Source organism: Pongo pygmaeus, chromosome 18, assembly GCF_028885625.2.
Source record: "Pongo pygmaeus isolate AG05252 chromosome 18, NHGRI_mPonPyg2-v2.0_pri, whole genome shotgun sequence".
Taxonomy (NCBI): Eukaryota; Metazoa; Chordata; class Mammalia; order Primates; family Hominidae; genus Pongo; species Pongo pygmaeus.
The window spans coordinates 687,743-704,622 of record NC_072391.2 but is presented as its reverse complement, the minus strand read 5'-3'; the positions used below and the strand labels follow the sequence as shown (position 1 = coordinate 704,622).

General features: G+C 63.3%; 1 protein-coding gene across 20 annotated transcripts; it reads right to left on the bottom strand.

Moving 5' to 3' along the window:
* Nucleotides 1–1,687: 1,687 nt before the first annotated feature.
* PIGQ (phosphatidylinositol glycan anchor biosynthesis class Q) lies at nt 1,688–16,665 on the bottom strand. 20 transcript variants are annotated; one of them, XM_063654744.1, is made up of 13 exons: nt 15,773–15,920; nt 14,791–14,903; nt 13,396–13,563; nt 10,688–11,385; nt 9,509–9,640; nt 9,226–9,346; nt 6,982–7,108; nt 6,551–6,704; nt 6,283–6,394; nt 5,538–5,618; nt 4,820–4,934; nt 3,491–3,552; nt 1,688–2,918 (listed from the first exon to the last, which is right to left on the bottom strand). In XM_063654744.1, the coding sequence occupies exons 4-13, from the start codon at nt 11,374–11,376 to the stop codon at nt 2,766–2,768; spliced, it is 1,746 nt and encodes a 581-aa protein (XP_063510814.1). In that variant the 5' UTR covers nt 11,377–11,385; nt 13,396–13,563; nt 14,791–14,903; nt 15,773–15,920; the 3' UTR covers nt 1,688–2,765. The 20 variants fall into 20 exon arrangements, with proteins under 20 accessions (XP_063510814.1, XP_063510815.1, XP_054311248.1 ...); XM_063654745.1 differs by lacking the exon at nt 15,773–15,920 and adding an exon at nt 15,468–15,644 and having other exon boundaries at nt 14,791–14,900; XM_054455273.2 differs by lacking the exon at nt 15,773–15,920 and adding an exon at nt 15,468–15,608.
* Between the last annotated feature and the right edge of the window lie 215 nt (nt 16,666–16,880).

The window sequence follows — 16,880 nt, the reverse complement described above, 5'->3', positions numbered from 1 at the left end:
TCTCTACTAAAAATACAAAAATGAGCCAGGCGTGGTGGTGGGCGCCTGTAATCCCACACAGTCAGGAGGCTGAGGTGGGTGAAACACCTGAGCCCAGGAAGGTTAAGGCTGCACTCCAGCCTGGACAATAGAGACCCTCTCTCAAAAAAAAAAAAGGAAAAGAAAAAGGTGAAAACATACACATGGCACGTGGTCGTGGGGGGGATGTAGGTGAAGGGTGCTGGAAGCACTCTGTGTTATTCTCAGAGCATTTCTGTAAGTCTGAACCTGTGAAGTACTGGTGAGACCCTTCTCTGTGGGCGGCCCTAGCTCTGAAAGGGAAGGTGTGTGCTTCTCAGGGTGCCCTGAGGGTCCATAAATGGTCCTGGGCAGGCCTTGGAAAAGCTCCAGCCCATTGCCCTGTCTGGGTCAGTGAGGCAGGGGGGACCAGAGCCCTGGTGGAGGGATCAGGGGCACCCCACAGGTGTAGGCTGTCTCCAGGCAGGGGCTGTGCAGCAAGGACAGACGGAGCCTGGAGGTGCAGGCGGCACCCCTCGGTGGCTGCGAGTGGCTGGGGTGACGGTGTTCCCTTGGCCAGCTCTGGCGCCAAACCTGGCTGGCCCTCGGGATAGGCAGTCAGCCCAGTGCCCAGCAGAGGGGGTGACCGCTGCCAGGCACGACCCATGACACGGCCATCACAGAGCAGTGGGCTGAGCTGTGTCAAGACCCTCACCTGGTGGAAGCCCCAGGAGGCGTGGTGGCCCAGTGGGCAGCTGGGGGGAGCGGGAGGTACAGGTTGGGGGTGTTGGTGGACCCAGTGGGCAGCTGGGGGGAGCGGGAGGTACAGGTTGGGGGTGTTGGTGGACCCAGTGGGCAGCTGGGGGGAGCGGGAGGTACAGGTTGGGGGTGTTGGTGGACCCAGTGGGCAGCTGGGGGGAGCGGGGGAGGTACAGGTTGGGGGTGTTGGTGGACCCAGTGGGCAGCTGGAGGGGGAGTCGGGGGTACAGGTGGAAAGGGTGGGGGATGAGGTGGGCAGCTGTGGGGGACAGGGGACACAGGTGGGAGGGGTGGCAGGCCAGGTGGGCAGCTGGTGGGGGGGAGTTGGGGGGAGCACAGATGGGAGGGGTGGTGGGCCAGGTGGGCAGCTGCGGGGAGGCGGGGGACACAGGTAGGGGGTTGGTGGGACCTGAGTGCCTCTGAGTCCAGCCTCTGGTTGCCTGGAAATCCAGGTTGGATGGAGGCCTGTACACTTCGGGCTGGGAATGGGCTGTGGGGCCCGCCAGCTGGGCCCCCAGGACTGCAGGCGACAGAGACCATTCTTAGCAGCTGTGGCAGTCGCAGGCTCTACTGGGCCAGGACCCATGAGGGCCCCACCCCGCATGGAGTCCACAGATTCAGAGCAGGAGCTGCTCACCCCACCCCTGGAGGCCTACACCCCTGCACCATCTATGTCGATGCAAGGCCACGACCCCAGGGTGGGTGGACCCCAGGGTGGGTGGCCCGGGTTCACCCGCCTACACCAAAGTCCTCAAGGGCCCAGGGCCTGCGAGCCCATCCCATCAGCCATCATCAGGTCCTCCAGCAGGAGGCTGGCGTAGACTCTGCAGGGCAGACCCACCTGAGGCAGGCCAAGTCCCTCGAGTAGTGTCCGCACCCCCACCCCAGAGCTTCCCTGGACCCGCGCTGCACATGGACCTGGGGCCAAGCCTGCGCACCAAACACGGGGCAGGTTTTATTGTCATAGCAGCTGACGGCTTCCCCGGTGCTGGGTCACCAGGGAGTCCCAGGCAGTCCTGGTGCTGCTGAGATGGGCACTGCTTCCTCCCACCCACAGCACGTCATCCCCTCACCAGCTGGCACCTGCAGGCTCCCCTCCCGAAGGGGACCCGGGCTCACAGGGAACACCCGCACCCAGACCGTGCCATCTGGCAGGCGCTTTCGGCCTCAGTACCACGGCCCCCTCCCCAGGCTGCTCACACCCCTGGGGGGGGCCACAGAGGTGTCCGCACAGCAGGGCTTCCTCCTTCCCTGGGAGGCCCATGAAGGGAGACACGTTTGGCCCCAGGGCCTGCTGCTACAGGGGCGCCGTGCACGAATAGGTATGGCTGGGTCAGTGGGTGGGCCCTTGACACTGAGGCTGCTCCCGCCCCCACAGCAGCCTGGCGATGCCCACAGACTGCTGATGGCTCCTTCACAAAGCGACCTTTCCAGGGAACATCGGCAAATAAACCCCGTGTGGTTCAGGGAGTCAGGGCCTGGGCCGGCTGGGGCTGGGACGGGGGTCAGCGACTGCTTCAATCCCCCAGGTGCAGGTGCTGTTCGGCTGAGGGAGCTGGAGGGTGCCTGGGACTGGGGGGTTCATCCTGGGAAGGTACCTCCACCCCCACAGCCAGGGCAGAGCCACCGGGGAGCTCCCAGGGAGACCAGCCCTCCACCTGGGGCTACTGTGGTGGACAGGCCCTCTGGACCCGGGTACGCAGGGTGGGCATGGGGCAGTGCTCTGGACACCTGGGGCTGCTGTGCTCGCCACCGTGGTGACGGCAGCATGTGGGAAGCGGGTCCCAAGGCAGGCAGTGCCAGTGACGGAGCACGGCCAGCCTGGCTGGCCACCTTCACATCTGCTCACCCCCAATGACCTCCAAGCCCAAGGTGTGATAGCAGGGCCTGCCGTGTTCAGGAGCACACAGCAGCGTCCACAAAGCACGGGACACGCGCCAGCTGAGCTGGTGCCACCCTGGCAGAGCACATGGCTGGCCGTGGTGGTGCGGGGTGAGCCGGCGGCTCCCTCAGTCCTGCTTGTCCCCTCTCTGCCTCCAGGGGTAGATGAGCTCCCCAAAGAACAGCTTGCGGCACAGGGCGCCCCAGGAGTGCTTGGGGTGGCAGCCACAGCTGGGGAGGCGGTAGGTGTGCACCACGCGGCTGTAGGGCAGTGGGTTTATCTGGAAGGACAGGGGCAGCGGTCAGTGGGGTGGTCTGAGCTCCAACCCCATCTGCAGAGAGAGGGTGGGGGCAGGCAGTTGTGGGGCAGGGCCAGTGCTGTCTCAGACATTCCCTCACCTGTAGGACAAGCCAGTCCCAGTTCCCAGGGAGGCAGGTGAACCTGCAGCCAGAAGGGAGCGCTGGGGGGAGGCAGAAGCTGCATCTCCCCTCGGGGCTGCCCATCTCTGAGGGGCTGTGCCACAGGGACACACACCCCACCCCAGGACTCACTCAGTCGGTTCTGTTCCACCCAGAACTTGAGCCCTGTGGGGCCCAGGGCAGCCCCAGCCAGCCAAGGGCGCCTCCGACACAGGGCAGAATGGCCCCATCCACAGGACCACACCAGTGTCCTCAGGCCCTGGGGGTAAGCGGGAGGGGGTCCCCCATGGGCCTTGCCCCTCAGCTCCACTGGGCCCTCCCTGTACCTCATCGCAGGCTGGCGTGGTGCCACCCAGACACTACACCCAGCTGACCCCACTGTCCCAGAACAGGGGCAGCAGCATAGGGGCGTCCTGGCCACAAGGGGCCTCACCTGCATCAAGAGGCGGAGGGGCCTGCCGGCCTCGTGCTGGAGGACACGGAACTTCACACCAGCTGCAAGGATAGCAAGGGGCTTACGAGGGAGGACGCATGGGGGCTGGCTCCACACATGGGCAGAGGCTGGAGGTGCCTTCCTATCTGAGGGGCACCCGGGTGCTGCTGGCCGTGGCCACCCACGAAGCTCTCCCTGCCCCCTCCGTCCCCCAACTCCTGGAGCTGGCTGCCAGGCCAGCATCAAAGCCTCCTGCAGCCAGGCACAGTGGCTCACACCTGTAATCCCAGCATTTTGGGAGGTGGGCAGATCATGAGATCAGGAGTTCAAGACCAGCCTGGCCAACATGGTGAAACCCCACATGTACTAAAAATACAAAAATTAGCCGGGTGTGATGGCGTGTGTCTGTAATCTCAGCTACTTGGGAGGCTGAGGCAGGAGAATCGCTTGAACCAGGGAGGTGGAGGTTGCAGTGAGCCGAGATCACACCATTGCACTCCAGCCTGGGCAAAAAAAGCAAGACTCATCTCAAAAAAAAAAAAAAAAAAAGGCTGGGCACAGTGGTTCATGCCTGTAATCCCAGCACTTTGGGAGGCTGAGGTGGGAGGATCATGAGGTCAGGAGTTTGAGACCAGCCTGGCCAAAATGGTGAAACCCCCATCTCTACTAAAATACAAAAAATTAGCTGGGCGTGGTGGCGGACGCCTGTAATCCTAGCTACTTGGGAGGCTGAGGCAGGAGAATCGCTTGAACCCAGGAGGCAGAGATTACAGTGAGCCAAGATTGCACCATTGCACTCCGGCCTGGGCAACAAAGTGAGACTCCGTCTCAAAAAAGAAAAAGCCTCCTGCAGACTCCACTGAAAGAAGCTGAGTCCGGCAAGCAGGGAAGAGCCCCAGTGAGGGACGGGCACAGGCCGTGCTGTTGAGTGGACAGGGTTTTCCGGCAGAGTGGACAGGGCACTTGCTGGATGGTGGCCACCCTGCTGGCTCCTAGTGCCTCTAACTTTGCTGTGCTTGGCCCCTGGCCTGCAGTTCAGACTTCCAAGCCCAGAAAATCCCAAGGGAGAAGAACAAACGCCTGTGGCCTCAGGTCTCCAGGTTTCTGAACCTGCGCGGCAGGTGAGTCTCTCTCTCCACCTCCCTGGAGGCAGCTGTCCTGCAGACCTCTGGGACTGGGAGGCCCTGTACTCCCTGCCCGCTTGCTCGTGCATACCACAGCTTCCAGGCTGGAGGCACAGTGGCCTGTGCTGTCCTTGCTTCTGCAGGGCCCACAGGAGTGGTTCCCCTCCACCTACCCAGGGCCAGCTGCCCAATACGCAGCACTTACCCGCCAGCCTGTAGGGCCGGCAGAGCCGAAGACCCAGTGAGTACAGCGGCAGGGAGTTGATGAGGTCCACGAGCAGATGGATCAGGCCCTGCACGGTGACCACCAGGAGCCGGAGCTGTGGCAGAAGAGCATTTAGGACCGGCCTGGCCAGACGTGCCTGGGGGCAGAGCAGCCCGACCCCATCCTGGGCCACGATGAAGGGAGCCCAGAGGCTGCAGGGTCCTGGGGAGAGCAGGGACCCCACCCTGAGCAGGGCACGGAGCCTGCCATTGGGCCTTGCCCTGGAGCAAAGCTGAAGGCGGAGCAGTTGGCCCTCCCACCAGGTGAGAGGTGCCTCCCCATAGCCTCACATGCAGAGGGGATCGAGGCCTGGGAATCAAGCAGGTGCTGGAGGTGATTCTGCTCACCTCCCACTGTCTGCCCCAGAGCCAGGCACCAGGGGAGGCCTCTTGTGTGACCCCACCTGCCGTGGGTCCTCCCACCAAGCACCCAGCTGCGTGCTCCAGGGCAGTGAAGGGCAGTGAAGGGGTCTTCCCGGCCAGGCTAGGGCCTCGCCCACTCCAGGGCCCAGCACTCACTGCCCAGAGTGTCCTGAAAGGCCACCCACGTGGCCTGCAGCAGGAGACAGCCCGCCCCACAGCTGACTGCTCCCAGGCAGCGCTGGCAGAAGCCACAGAGAGCACTGCAGCCAGGCCCAGCCTGTGGGTGCTCAGCTCACCAGGGTGAACACCAGGTAGTACAGGGCTGTGGTAGGCAGGAGGAAGAGCAGGATGGTGAAGAGCAGAGTCCCGATGAACAGCTGTAGGGAGGGGCCGGCACACCGGGCATCAGCAGGACCCTGCCCCCAGGGACGGCCCAGCACTGTGCCCTCCCCCATTCCGGAGCTGCAGTCGGGACCTTGCGGCTTCCTGAGGGAACTCGGGATGGCCTGCTCAGAAGCAGTCCCAGTAGCAGGAGGGCTGTCCACCCACACCCCACCGACTAGGGGACTCGCAGGGAGACAGGTGGGGGCCAGACCAGCCAACATGGTGCGTGGCCACACAGTCACCAAGAACACGCTCTGGATGGCAGCATCCAGGGCCTGCGTCAGGTGTGAGCAGCAGGCGGGACAGCCAGAGCCAGCCTCTGAGCCTGAGCACCTCTCGGGCCTATGCCTGGGTCACCCCAGTCTCTGTGCCTGGGCACCTCTAGTCTCTGAGCCTGGGACACCTCTAGGGCCTGTGCCTGTATCACCTTCGGAGTTGTGTGTCTGTCTCTCCTTTGTGGCCCAGGGAAGCTCTGCACTGCTTCAGAGCCCCACGTGCAGCCCACACTGCAGACTTAAGCTATTCCCAGGGCCTGTGCGCGGCCTGAGCTGCAGGACGGGAGCAGGCTGCCCCCTTGTGGTGCCCAAGCACCGCACTGGCCCAGCAGGCACAGGCCGGGGGCAGTCAGCCCCTCCAGCCACGAACCCTGCCCCATACCTGGTCCAGGTCATAGGAACAGGAGTCCACGCGCTGGCGCAGAACATTCCACTTCTTCCCCCGGAACAGACGCCAGAGTGAGGATAGGCCATGGATCTTCAGGCAGTACAGCCTATAGGACGCAGTGCTGTCAGGCCAGCCCTCACCCCGCCGCGCCCCGCCCCGCCCCCCCACCCCACTCGCTTGCCCCGCCCCGCCCCACTCGAACGCCCAGCTGGAGCCTCTGCACCTCCCAGGGGGCGGTGGGGAGGGGGAAGCCCACGCCCACCTGGCTCCATAGACATAGAAGCAGTAGATGTGGAAGGTGAGGAGGGCGATGATGTCCGAGAGGAGGGACAGGGCCACCGTCAGGCCCAGGCAGGCCGAGAGGCCCACGTGCCAAAGGATGTGCTCCACGAAGGGGGACATGAGGTGGATGTAGCCTGGCAGGGTGGGGTAGGCCCTCAGGAGGCGCTCAGACCCCAGCCCTCGGCCCAGCACAAGCCTCACACACACAGGACATAAGGTGCGTGTAGCCTGGCAGGGTGGGGTCAGTCCTCAGGAGGTGCCCAGGCCCCAGCCCTCGGCTGAGCACAGCAGGCCTCACACACACAGGACGCCGGGGAACAGTTGGGGGCGCAGGGGGCGGGGTCTGGCTGGGTCCCTATCCTCTTCAGCAAGCTCTGGGGTCCCTGGGGCCCCCGCCTGCCCTGTACTCACTGATCCACAGGTGGATGTGGTAGAGGAAGAAGCGGCCCAGCACCTGGTCCAGTGCACGGTTCATCTTGAGCCCGGCGGGAGCACCCATCAGCCATTGCAGCAGGTGCTGGAGCTCCTCGGCCACGTGCTGCAGGGACACGGGCCACGCTGGGGCAGGGGCAGCCAGGCTCAGCACCTGCATCTCCCCAGGCTCTTTTGTGACAGGCCCCCACCCTGGCCAGCCTTCCCTTCTCCGGGGTCTACTGTGTCCTAGCGTAGACAGCACACGGGCTCCCCTTCACAGATGGTTCCAGGATTGGGGTCTGAGGAGGCTGGTCTGGAAGCCTCTCTCTGCAGGCCTGGGTGACACGGCCGGGTCCACAGGGCATCCACGCAGCCTCCTGCCTGCACCCACCTCCACCATCTTCCTCCCGTCTCACTACCTCGGCCACAGGACCCACTGGAGCTCTCGGCCCCAAATACGTGGATACAAGGAGGCCTGGCAGACCCTGATTCAGCTCCAACCCTGCAGGGGAGCCCAGAGCTGACACAGTCCCCTCCAGAGGCCCCACCCCATCACACAGGCTGGGGGCTGCCCAGGATGGCCACAGGTGAGCGAGACAGTGCCAAGCCCATTAGGGCCACAGCAACAAGGCAGGAGGACAGGTCCCCAGAGGGAGGATGGCGTCAAGTTGAGGGCACAGGCACCCCCAAGAGCAAACAGGGAAGCAGGGTCTTGGCCGCCCAGGAAGAAACTCAGCATCCAGAGGCTGTGCTGGCCCCGGGTGGCAGAACCCGAGGGAGCCTCAGCCTCCCCACCAAGGAGACAGTGACACCTCGGCCCCCACTTGCCCATTGTGCAGGCCCCTTCCAAGCCTGGGCCAAGGCCTCAGCCACAGCAGGACTGGCAAGAAAGAGAAAAGAACATTTTTTTTTTTTTTTGAGACGGAGTCTTGCTTTGTCGCCCAGGCTGGAGTGCAGTGGCTCAATCTCGGCTCGCTGCAAGCTCTGCCTCCCTGGTTCATGCCATTCTCTTGCCTCAGCCTCCCAACTAGCTGGGACTACAGGTGCCCACCACCATACCTGGCTAATTTTTTGTATTTTTAGTAGAGACGGGGTTTCACCGTGTTAGCCAGGATGGTCTCGATCTCCTGACCTCATGATCCGCCCGCCTTGGCCTCCCAAAGTGCTGGGATTACAGGCGTGAGCCACCACCCCCGGCTGAGAAAAGAACATTCTTTATAAATACAGCTTATTTAATATTTAAAGGATAAGAGCTTGGCAGCAGAAAGAGACTTTCATTTTTAAATTAAATATTTATATTTCTGAGCACTTTTGCAAAAGGGAGGTCTAGGACAAAGTAGGCCGGTGGCAGGTGTGGATGACCACAGGCAAAGCTGCCAAGCCCCTTCCCCAGCCCCGCCCCTCCTTCCTTCTGGGCTGGGGCTCCCTGCACCCCCACAGCCACACAGACGTGCCTGATGCTGCCCCCAGAGGCCTGGCCTGGCCACAAGCAGGCCCAGTGCACACCTGCAGCCCACACAAGACCCACCTAGTCAGGCCTCAAGGAGGCCTCCACAGAGGCCCCAGGGTGGGCCCAAGAGCCAGGGACCACCCCAGCAGAAAGACAAGCTCCTAATGGAAGACACGGGGCTTTGGTGCTGAGGGAGGAAGACAGAAGCTGAAGGCCCAGAGGCAGCATGGAAATTGCACTAGATCTGCAGAGGAGGGGGCTGCACCCAGCTGGAAATGGGGCACAGACCATGCAGGGAAGGTGGGAGATGGGAGACAAGCTGTGCCTCTGGCTCTCAGCACAGGAGTTACATTATCAGCACAGGGGCAGGGCAGGAAGTCCCAGCTGGGCTGCAAATGGGCAGCCCTCGACAAGGAAGGTTCCATGACCCTGGCTCTGCAGAGGGCCCCAGAGAGCCAGGAGGGCAGCGCTGACCTCAGGTAGGGGCCCCAAGGGAGATGCCACGACGCTGGGCCCACAGGGAGAGGCGGGCTCCCCAGAGCCTCAGCCCCGACGGCTCCTGCACACGGCCCCTTCAGAAGGAAAGGGGGGGCGCCTGCAAGGCCTGCCCTGCCCAGGCCCCAGCACCCCTGGAGTTCCTGCTTCTGGTCCAGGGGAGGGCCGTGTCTCCAGAGCATGGAGAAGGTAGACCTGGCTTTGGGGGGCGGTGGCTCTGGCCCGGGAAGGCTCTGCTACCCAGGAGGGGTCCCCACGCCCACCCAGGACACCAGGCTCCACCCCAGTCCACTCACGTCAGCCACAGGAACGAGGGCGTCGGCCAGATGCCCGATGCGGCTTCTCCCGTGGAGCCAGGACAGCAGCATGAGGCCCAGGGCCACGTCCAGCAGCACAGAGGCCACCGTGTCGGCCTTCCTGGAAGGGAGGTCCAGCCGGGCCGGCATGAGGGTGGCCAGCACAGCCTGGGGCCACAGGAGGAGGCAGCCTGGCTGGAGGGGTCAGCGTGGTGCAGAGGGGGATGGAGAAGGGGCCAGAGGGCATGCACTCAGCCCTGCAGAGACCAGGGCAGGCCCACACCTCATCAGCTGGGCAGGGTTCTCCGCCTTCTGTGTACTGAAGATAAGCGTGAGGTGCTCCAGCCGGTGCCGGAGCTGTTCGCACGTGGAGAGCTTGCTCCCGAGGAAGGACAGGGGCCAGAGCTTGAACACTCTGCGTGGGAGCAGAGAGGAGTGATGTGTCCCTGTCCAGATCCTCCTCCCGCCGTCCCCCACTGTGCAGGGGACCATAAACACCCAGGCCACACTCCTGAGCTCAGCAGGACATGGGGCAGGTGGGAGGGGCCCTCGGTGGCCCACCTCACAGGGCACGTGACTAACACAGAGCCTGGCCTCCTTGCAAGTGCTGACCCCGGGCCACCTGGTCACCACATGCTTCCAGAGCCGGTGCCAAGGAAGTGCCTGCGAGCCAGCAGCAACTCCCACGGGCCCAGGGCCTCACCCCGCCGACGGGGCCCAGAAAGCTGCCCAGGGTCTCCTGGGCTGGCCTGGCTTCTCACCCCAGGCTTCCAGAGTATGCACCCCCGGATCTAAGGCAGGGGGCAACTGAGGGTGACCCCCAGCTGCTCCCCATGGGGCGCCTCCGCCAGGCAGATGAGGTTTCCTGTGGAAGGGGGCCCTCTGTTCTCAGCCACAACTTGGGGCTACCCCCGTGCCCCCCAGCGCCCTTGGGCTTCAACTGACCCTTGGCCAGCAGCACCTGTGATTGTGGAGAGAAGCAGGGCCTGTAGCCCACTCCCCCAGGCACAGGGGCCAGCAAGTGGATGACACCTCCACAGCCCATGAGCGCTGCAGTGCCCAGAGGCCTGCTGGGGGCACAGGCAGGGCTACAGGGAGGCCAGCGGGCCTGTGTGCCATCAGGAGCACCCCCAGGTAGCAGTAGTCATATCTGTGCTCACCTTCTGATTTCTTTTTCAGGGACCTAAGCCACTAAGGTTCACCCTCTACACCTACTGGGAGGGCCCCTGGCAATCCCTGAGGCTGCCCGGAGACCTGGCTCTTCCCCAGGGGTGAGGGACACCCTCTGAGAGGCGAGGGATGGGAGGGCAGGATGGGGCCAAAGCCCGGGCTGAAGGAAATGGGGAGGGGGACTGGGCCCAGGAAGAGCCCATCTGGGCCTCTGTGCCCACTGCACACAAAGGGATGGGCCAGCACTCACGGGGCCCCACTCTTTGCCACCTCCCTGTCCCGGGACACCTACCGGCAGGCACTGACAGCTGAGACCAGCGATAGCAGGCTGGCCAACAGCAGGCAAACGGGTCCCGAGGCTCGCTTGGCCAGCTCCGCGAGGATGCTGGCCTCCACGCCCTCCGACTGCCAGTGGCTCAGCCGCACGGGGCCCTCATCGAAGCGGTCGCTGCGGAAGAGCACCTCGCTGCGTGCTACCGTGTCGAAGACAGCAGCCAGGCCCCCCGTGCTGGCAGTGGTGGCTCCAGCCTGGCGGTCGGGCAGGACGGTGGGCGGGTGTAGCTGTGACAGCAACACCTGGCGCTGGTCGTAGAAGATGAGCATGACCTGGTCCTCACCGGGGGCACCGGGGGCAGTGGGCGCTTGCCGGCGGGTGACCTCGCAGCTCCAGAACGCGCCGCCTCTCTCCCGGCACAGCCGCAGCCAGGGCTCATGGGGGAAGACGGCACCCAGGGCCTCCAGGAAGCGGCCCAGGCTCTCCTCGGGCTCCTGCCGGCAGTGGCACCAGGTGCCCAGCACGGCCACGCCCACCTGGCTGGCCTGCCGAACCTGGGCCAGGAGCTGCTTGACCTGGATGGGGATGAAGGGAAAGTGCAGGACCGCCAGGACCACGGCGCTGCTCTGCTCTGGGACCCACCGTCCCACCAGCAGCCCGCTGACTGCCGAGACACAGCACGTGGGGAAGAAGACCTTGAGCACCATGCTGGGAGGCTGGAAGAGAAGATGAGAGGCTCGGCTGAGAGCTGCTGCTGCCCCCCACTGTGGGCTGCGGGATGTGGCACAGATGTCCTGACAGGTGCAGCCACAGGGCCACAGGTCGGGGCACCTCAGCTTCAAGTTCGGTGGTGGACGGCGTAGGGCTCCTTGGCTGCCACCTCGCGTGGGCCATGCTTCTCCAAGGGGCAGCCAGAGCACTGTGCCCACCTCCACCCCAGGCCCAGCTCACCCCCACCCGCACGAGGCAGGACGCACATGCAGCCACCAGGCCTGCCCTCCCATTTCCAGGCCGGCCCAGGGCACGGCCTCCTCAGCACCACCTGACGGGGGTGTGGGGCCGAACCGAACTCCAGGCTTCTTATTTTTGTTTTTAAGAAACCTGATTAGAGAGGTGTGCTTAAAGGTGTAGCACATGGAGAACTGTACAGTCTCATTAGCCAGGTCATGCCAATTGAAACCTTGACAAACCATGATTCACGTATTAAGCAAGAATAAAGATGAAAATGTAAAATGAAGTGCTGCTGGGCTTCGGAAACTACCTCGTGCACACGGCGGGCAGCCCCCCCGGAAGGTCCCTGCCTCCCACAAGCCCCTCCCTGGGGGCAGGAAGGACCTGCCTCGTTGCTCAGGGAGCAGGCTCAGGGCACACAGGGCTTCGGCCTCCACTCTGACCCCCGCCCACGGTGGCACCCGGCAGTGCCTGGCCCTCCCTGACATCCCCACAGCCACCCCAGGGCAGGGCTCCCTCAGGGAGCATTTTCTCTCCAGGATATATTTCTCCAACCACATGGGTGCTTAGAAACGGGGAGAGGCTTACAGATCCTGGAGATGTGGAGGAACCGCATCCTGCACTCTCAGGCTGAGGGACGCCAGCCTTCCAAGGTGGCCATTGGGTAGGAAGCCACCCGAGCCACTGCAGTTCCCAGGCCCTGGGTCTCTCCTCCCCCTCTCTCACAGGCCCCTGCCAAGCCGCGCAGCCAGCTGGGGCTCCTCCTCCACTGATGCCCTCCCCAGCAGGGCCCCACAGGGCAGGAGGACTCCCTAGCAGTGGGGGGCACTGCTGGCCGTCTGGCTGGGCCGCTCGCCTTCCTTAGACACAGAAAGCCCCATCTCACCTGCATGAAGAGTGGAGCGGCCACCCTGAGCAGAGACCCCCCACGCTGGGGCCACACTCAAGGGAGGGACATAGCTTGGTCTGAGCCTGGGTCTGGAGGTCCCAGTGCCCACCACATCCTTAGGGACAAGGGAACAGAGCGGGATACCTGGAGGTCCCAGTGCCCACCACGCCCTTACGGACAAGGGAACAGAGCAGGACACCTGGAGGTCTCAGAGCCCACCATGTCCTTAGGGACGAGAGAACAGAACAGGATGCACATGTCGGGGTGGTGTGACCTGTAAGTCCTCTCCCGAAGCTTGGAAGGGCTCTGGAAGAGGCCTCACACACAAATGCCTGGGGCTTAAGAGGCCCCTGGTGCAGCTGTTCTCCTCCTCTGAAGGCAGTCCGCACCGGGGCTGGAGGATCCAGTCACTCAAGGCGGGGGGTTCTAGCTGGAAAGGGACCTTCTGGGTCAGGCTGCAGAACTCCCCAAATGCCCATTTCCTCAGTGGGCAGAGAGGGCAGGTGGTGGGTGGATGCCTGGAGGCCAGCTGACGTGAGGCACCAAGGACAGAGCGTGAGAGGAACGCAGCGATTCTGCCTGCGAGGGGCCCAGCGCGTCTGGCTGTGTGACCACCATAGGGGACCACCCAGTACAGCCCACCTTTCACACCAGCTCAGCCCAGGGACCCATCACGCCCTGCTGGGGAAGAGCTTTCACAGGGACTAAGGAAAACCGCCCACAGATATCGTCGGAAAAGAAACACAATCAGTCTAACAGTAAACAGATGTTCTGGGGGGAGCCGGTTCTGCGGTGGGCTCACTTTGGGTAAATTCACTGAGCTATGTGCTCACGATCTGTGCGCTTTCTTTGTGTATATTCTTTGTGCTTCATCTACAAAGTTTACCTTAAAAAAAAAAGCTCCTTGTGTCTACCGAAGGAGATGGGAGGGCAGAAGCTGCTCTTCTCTGTCGGGTAGTGAGAGAGAACTCAACGTACTGTGGGGCAAACGCCCATCACACTCCCACTTCAGCCTCTGGGACGGTCGGCGGCACAAAGAAGCCTGCACTAGCGGCTGCCGGGATCACACAGCCAGAGGAAGATGAAAGAGAAGCGATCGATAGCAGAGGAGGTGTGGGACAGGAGAAAGCAACGTGAGCATCTTTAAAGACTGAGGAAACACACACACACACACACACACACACGAGCGCCAGGCTAGCCACACACACACGACACACACAGGACACACACACACACACACACACACACACACAGACACACGGGCGCCAGGCTAGCCAGAAGAGCTTCCTCTGCTAAGAATGAGCCCGAGTGCTCTTGGGAAGACACACACACACACAGGACACACACACACACACACACACACACACACACACACACACACACACACACGGGCGCCAGGCACACACACACACACACACACAGGACACACACACACACACGGGCGCCAGGCACACACACACACACACAGGACACACACACACACGGGCGCCAGACACACACACACACGGGCGCCAGGCACACACACACACACACACACAGGACACACACACACACGGGCGCCAGACACACACACACACACACACGAACACACACACAGGACACACACACACACGGGCGCGCACACACACACACACACACACGGGCGCCAGACACACACACACAGAGGACACACACACACACGGGCGCGCACACACACACACACACACACACGCGCACACACACACACACACACACACACGGGCGCCAGGCACACACACACACACACACACAGGACACACACACACACACGGGCGCCAGACACACACACACACACAGGACACACACACACACGGGCGCCAGACACACACACACACACACACACACGAACACACACACACAGGACACACACACACACACGGGCGCGCACACACACACACACACGGGCGCCAGACACACACACACACAGGACACACACACACACGGGCGCGCACACACACACACACACACGCGCGCGCACACACACACACACACACACACACACACACACACACACGGGCGCCAGGCTAGCCAGAAGAGCTTCCTCTGCTAAGAATGAGCCCGAGTGCTCTTGGGAAGCCATTCCCAGACCAGGCAGGTGGGGAGGTCGACCACATAAAGTAGTAAGACTTGAATGGTGGGACCCCAGCCCAGTTAGGACGCGCCAGGGCCATCTCTGGCTGAGCCGCCCCTCCCTGCCACCGCTCCACAAGAGCTCTGGAGAATTTGCGTTTCCCAGCGCCTTGTTTGAAAAATAAACACGAACCTGGCGCGGTGGCTCACGCCTGTAATCCCAGCACTTTGGGAGGCAGAGGCGGGCGGATCACTTGAGGTCAGGAGCTCAAGACCAGCCTCGACGGGGGTGAAACCAAGTCTCTACTAAAAACACAGAAATTAGCCAGGTGTGGTGACGGGCACCTGTAGTCCCAGCTACTCAGGAGGCTGAGGCAGGAGAATCGCTTGAACCCGGGAGGCAGCGGTTGCGGTGAGCCGAGATCGCGCCATTGCACTCCAGCCTGGGCGACAGAGCGAGACTCCCTCTCAAAATAAATACATAAATAATGAAAAACAAACACGAGTTCAGCCTGGGCAACATGGTGAGACCCCGTCTCAAAACAAACAAACAAACTTGCTTGCCTTCCTCAAGCAGGGCCTTCTCCTCTCATTTGGGAAGAGCCTGTGATTCTGTGTTTTGCCCTTTCCTGCAACCCGGGACAACTGCGAAGAGCCCACAGCCAGGCCCGGGCCGCCGACCGCCCTTGCACAGGGTCCACAGGGGCCCAGGTCGGCGCGGGTCTGAGGGCGCGGGCCCAGGGGCGGCCCCACTTCCCGGAGGGGGAAGCAGCGGCGCCGCGGGCGGGAGTGCGGGGCCCCCAGCCCGGGTCCGGAGCCGCAGGGGCGCTGCCCGAGGTCCCGCAGCGCGCCGCCCACCCCCCTGCTCACCGGGTGCTCCCGGGGCCGCGCGCTCGGGCGGCGGGGTCCGGATGGGGTTGGGGACCCCGATGGGCGGGCTCGGGCAGACGACGGCGCTCGCTGCCTCCAGCCCCGCCGCGGGACCCGAGACCCACTTCCGCCGGCTCCGCGCGTTGCCGCGCGACGGTCCGGCCCCCAAAGGCGCCCGGGCTGCCCGCCCGCCCGGCCCGAGCGTTCCGCGGCGCAGCGTGCCCGCCCAGTCCCCAGGCCTGGACCTCCCGAGCCTGCCTCCGGGCCTCCGGGCCGCCAGCCCTCCGTCAGCTCGGTTTCCTCACCTGAGAAACAGACTGGACCTGGCCTTCGTGGAACCCAGACCCCGCCTGGCTCCCAGCCTCCCCAAGTGAACACGTCCCCTGGCCCTGCGGGATTCCAGGAGGGCCCCAGCCCCAGCCCGGTCCCGCCCCCGTCACCCTGTTGTCTGCAGAGGGACCGCCCCCAGATCCCCAAGGCCAGTGGTGCCGGGAATTTTGAGCCCTGGTAGGACCAGCCCAGAAGCTGCCGCCAGAGATCGTCGGGAGAGAACACACAGGCGTCCAGCTCCTCCCGATCCCAGGAACAAGACCCCAGCCCAGACCTCAGCAGCAATTACGTTTATTGAGCACCTAACTACATTGCCCAGTTAATCCCCCACCCACAGGACCCAGACATATGAGGGACCTCTCAGGGGTGATGTCCTGTGATACAGGAGAGCCCCACCTCCCCACCCCACAGGGGTAGAGCCAGACACCGTCCCCTCCCAGCTTCCTCCCCCATACAGGCCCTTCCCTGGACCCCAGACCCACGGAGTAACCCAGACGCCTCTCCTTTCACGCCTCATTTCCCCACTTGTAAAATGGGAGGAGAGGATTAGACCTCTGTTTTTTCTCAGTTTTCTAAAGCAGCAGGAGTCTCTCCTTGTAGGAAGCTCCCCCAGGCCCTCCCAGCACGGCTGCACTGGGAGGACAAACAGCATGGAGCTGTTTGCAGAATGAAGGCCCACACAGCTTCCATTCATGGGGACGTGGAAGAAAAGGCATCCAGGGTTCAGCCAGCCATGGGCCTCCAGACACTCCAGGGTTGCCTCCCCCTTACCTCTGCCAGGCCCAGAGAAGCTACTGGAGGCTCAGGACTGTAGGTCCCTCTGAGGTTGGGGACACTTAGGGGCTACACCCCTGCCCCAGGCCGCCCCGCCCATCTCAGCCCAGCCGCACCCTCCCTGCCTGTCTGCCCCTGATTAGGAGGCCTGGGCGGGGGCACCTGGCGGGAGAGCCTGCCTAGCTGTGTGCCGGCAGCTGGCCCAGGATCTCAAGGCTTCAGCTGCCAGCCCCAAAGTCCAGGCACAGGGCCTGAGGAGGCATGGGGGGCATGAATGCAGGGGCCAGGGCACTGAATGGGGACAGCAGA

What these genes read in the sequence shown, in the direction of transcription:
- PIGQ (XM_063654739.1), bottom strand. Translation starts at nt 11,376, where the DNA reads ATGGTGCTCAAGGTCTTCTTCCCCACGTGCTGTGTCTCGGCAGTCAGC. An exon ending in TCAGCTGTCAGTGCCTGCCG is followed by an intron (nt 9,641 to 10,687) that starts GTAGGTGTCCCG and finishes GCTCCCACGCAG; the next exon opens with AGTGTTCAAGCTCTGGCCCC. An exon ending in CCACATCCACCTGTGGATCA is followed by an intron (nt 6,705 to 6,981) that starts GTGAGTACAGGG and finishes CCACCCTGCCAG; the next exon opens with GCTACATCCACCTCATGTCC.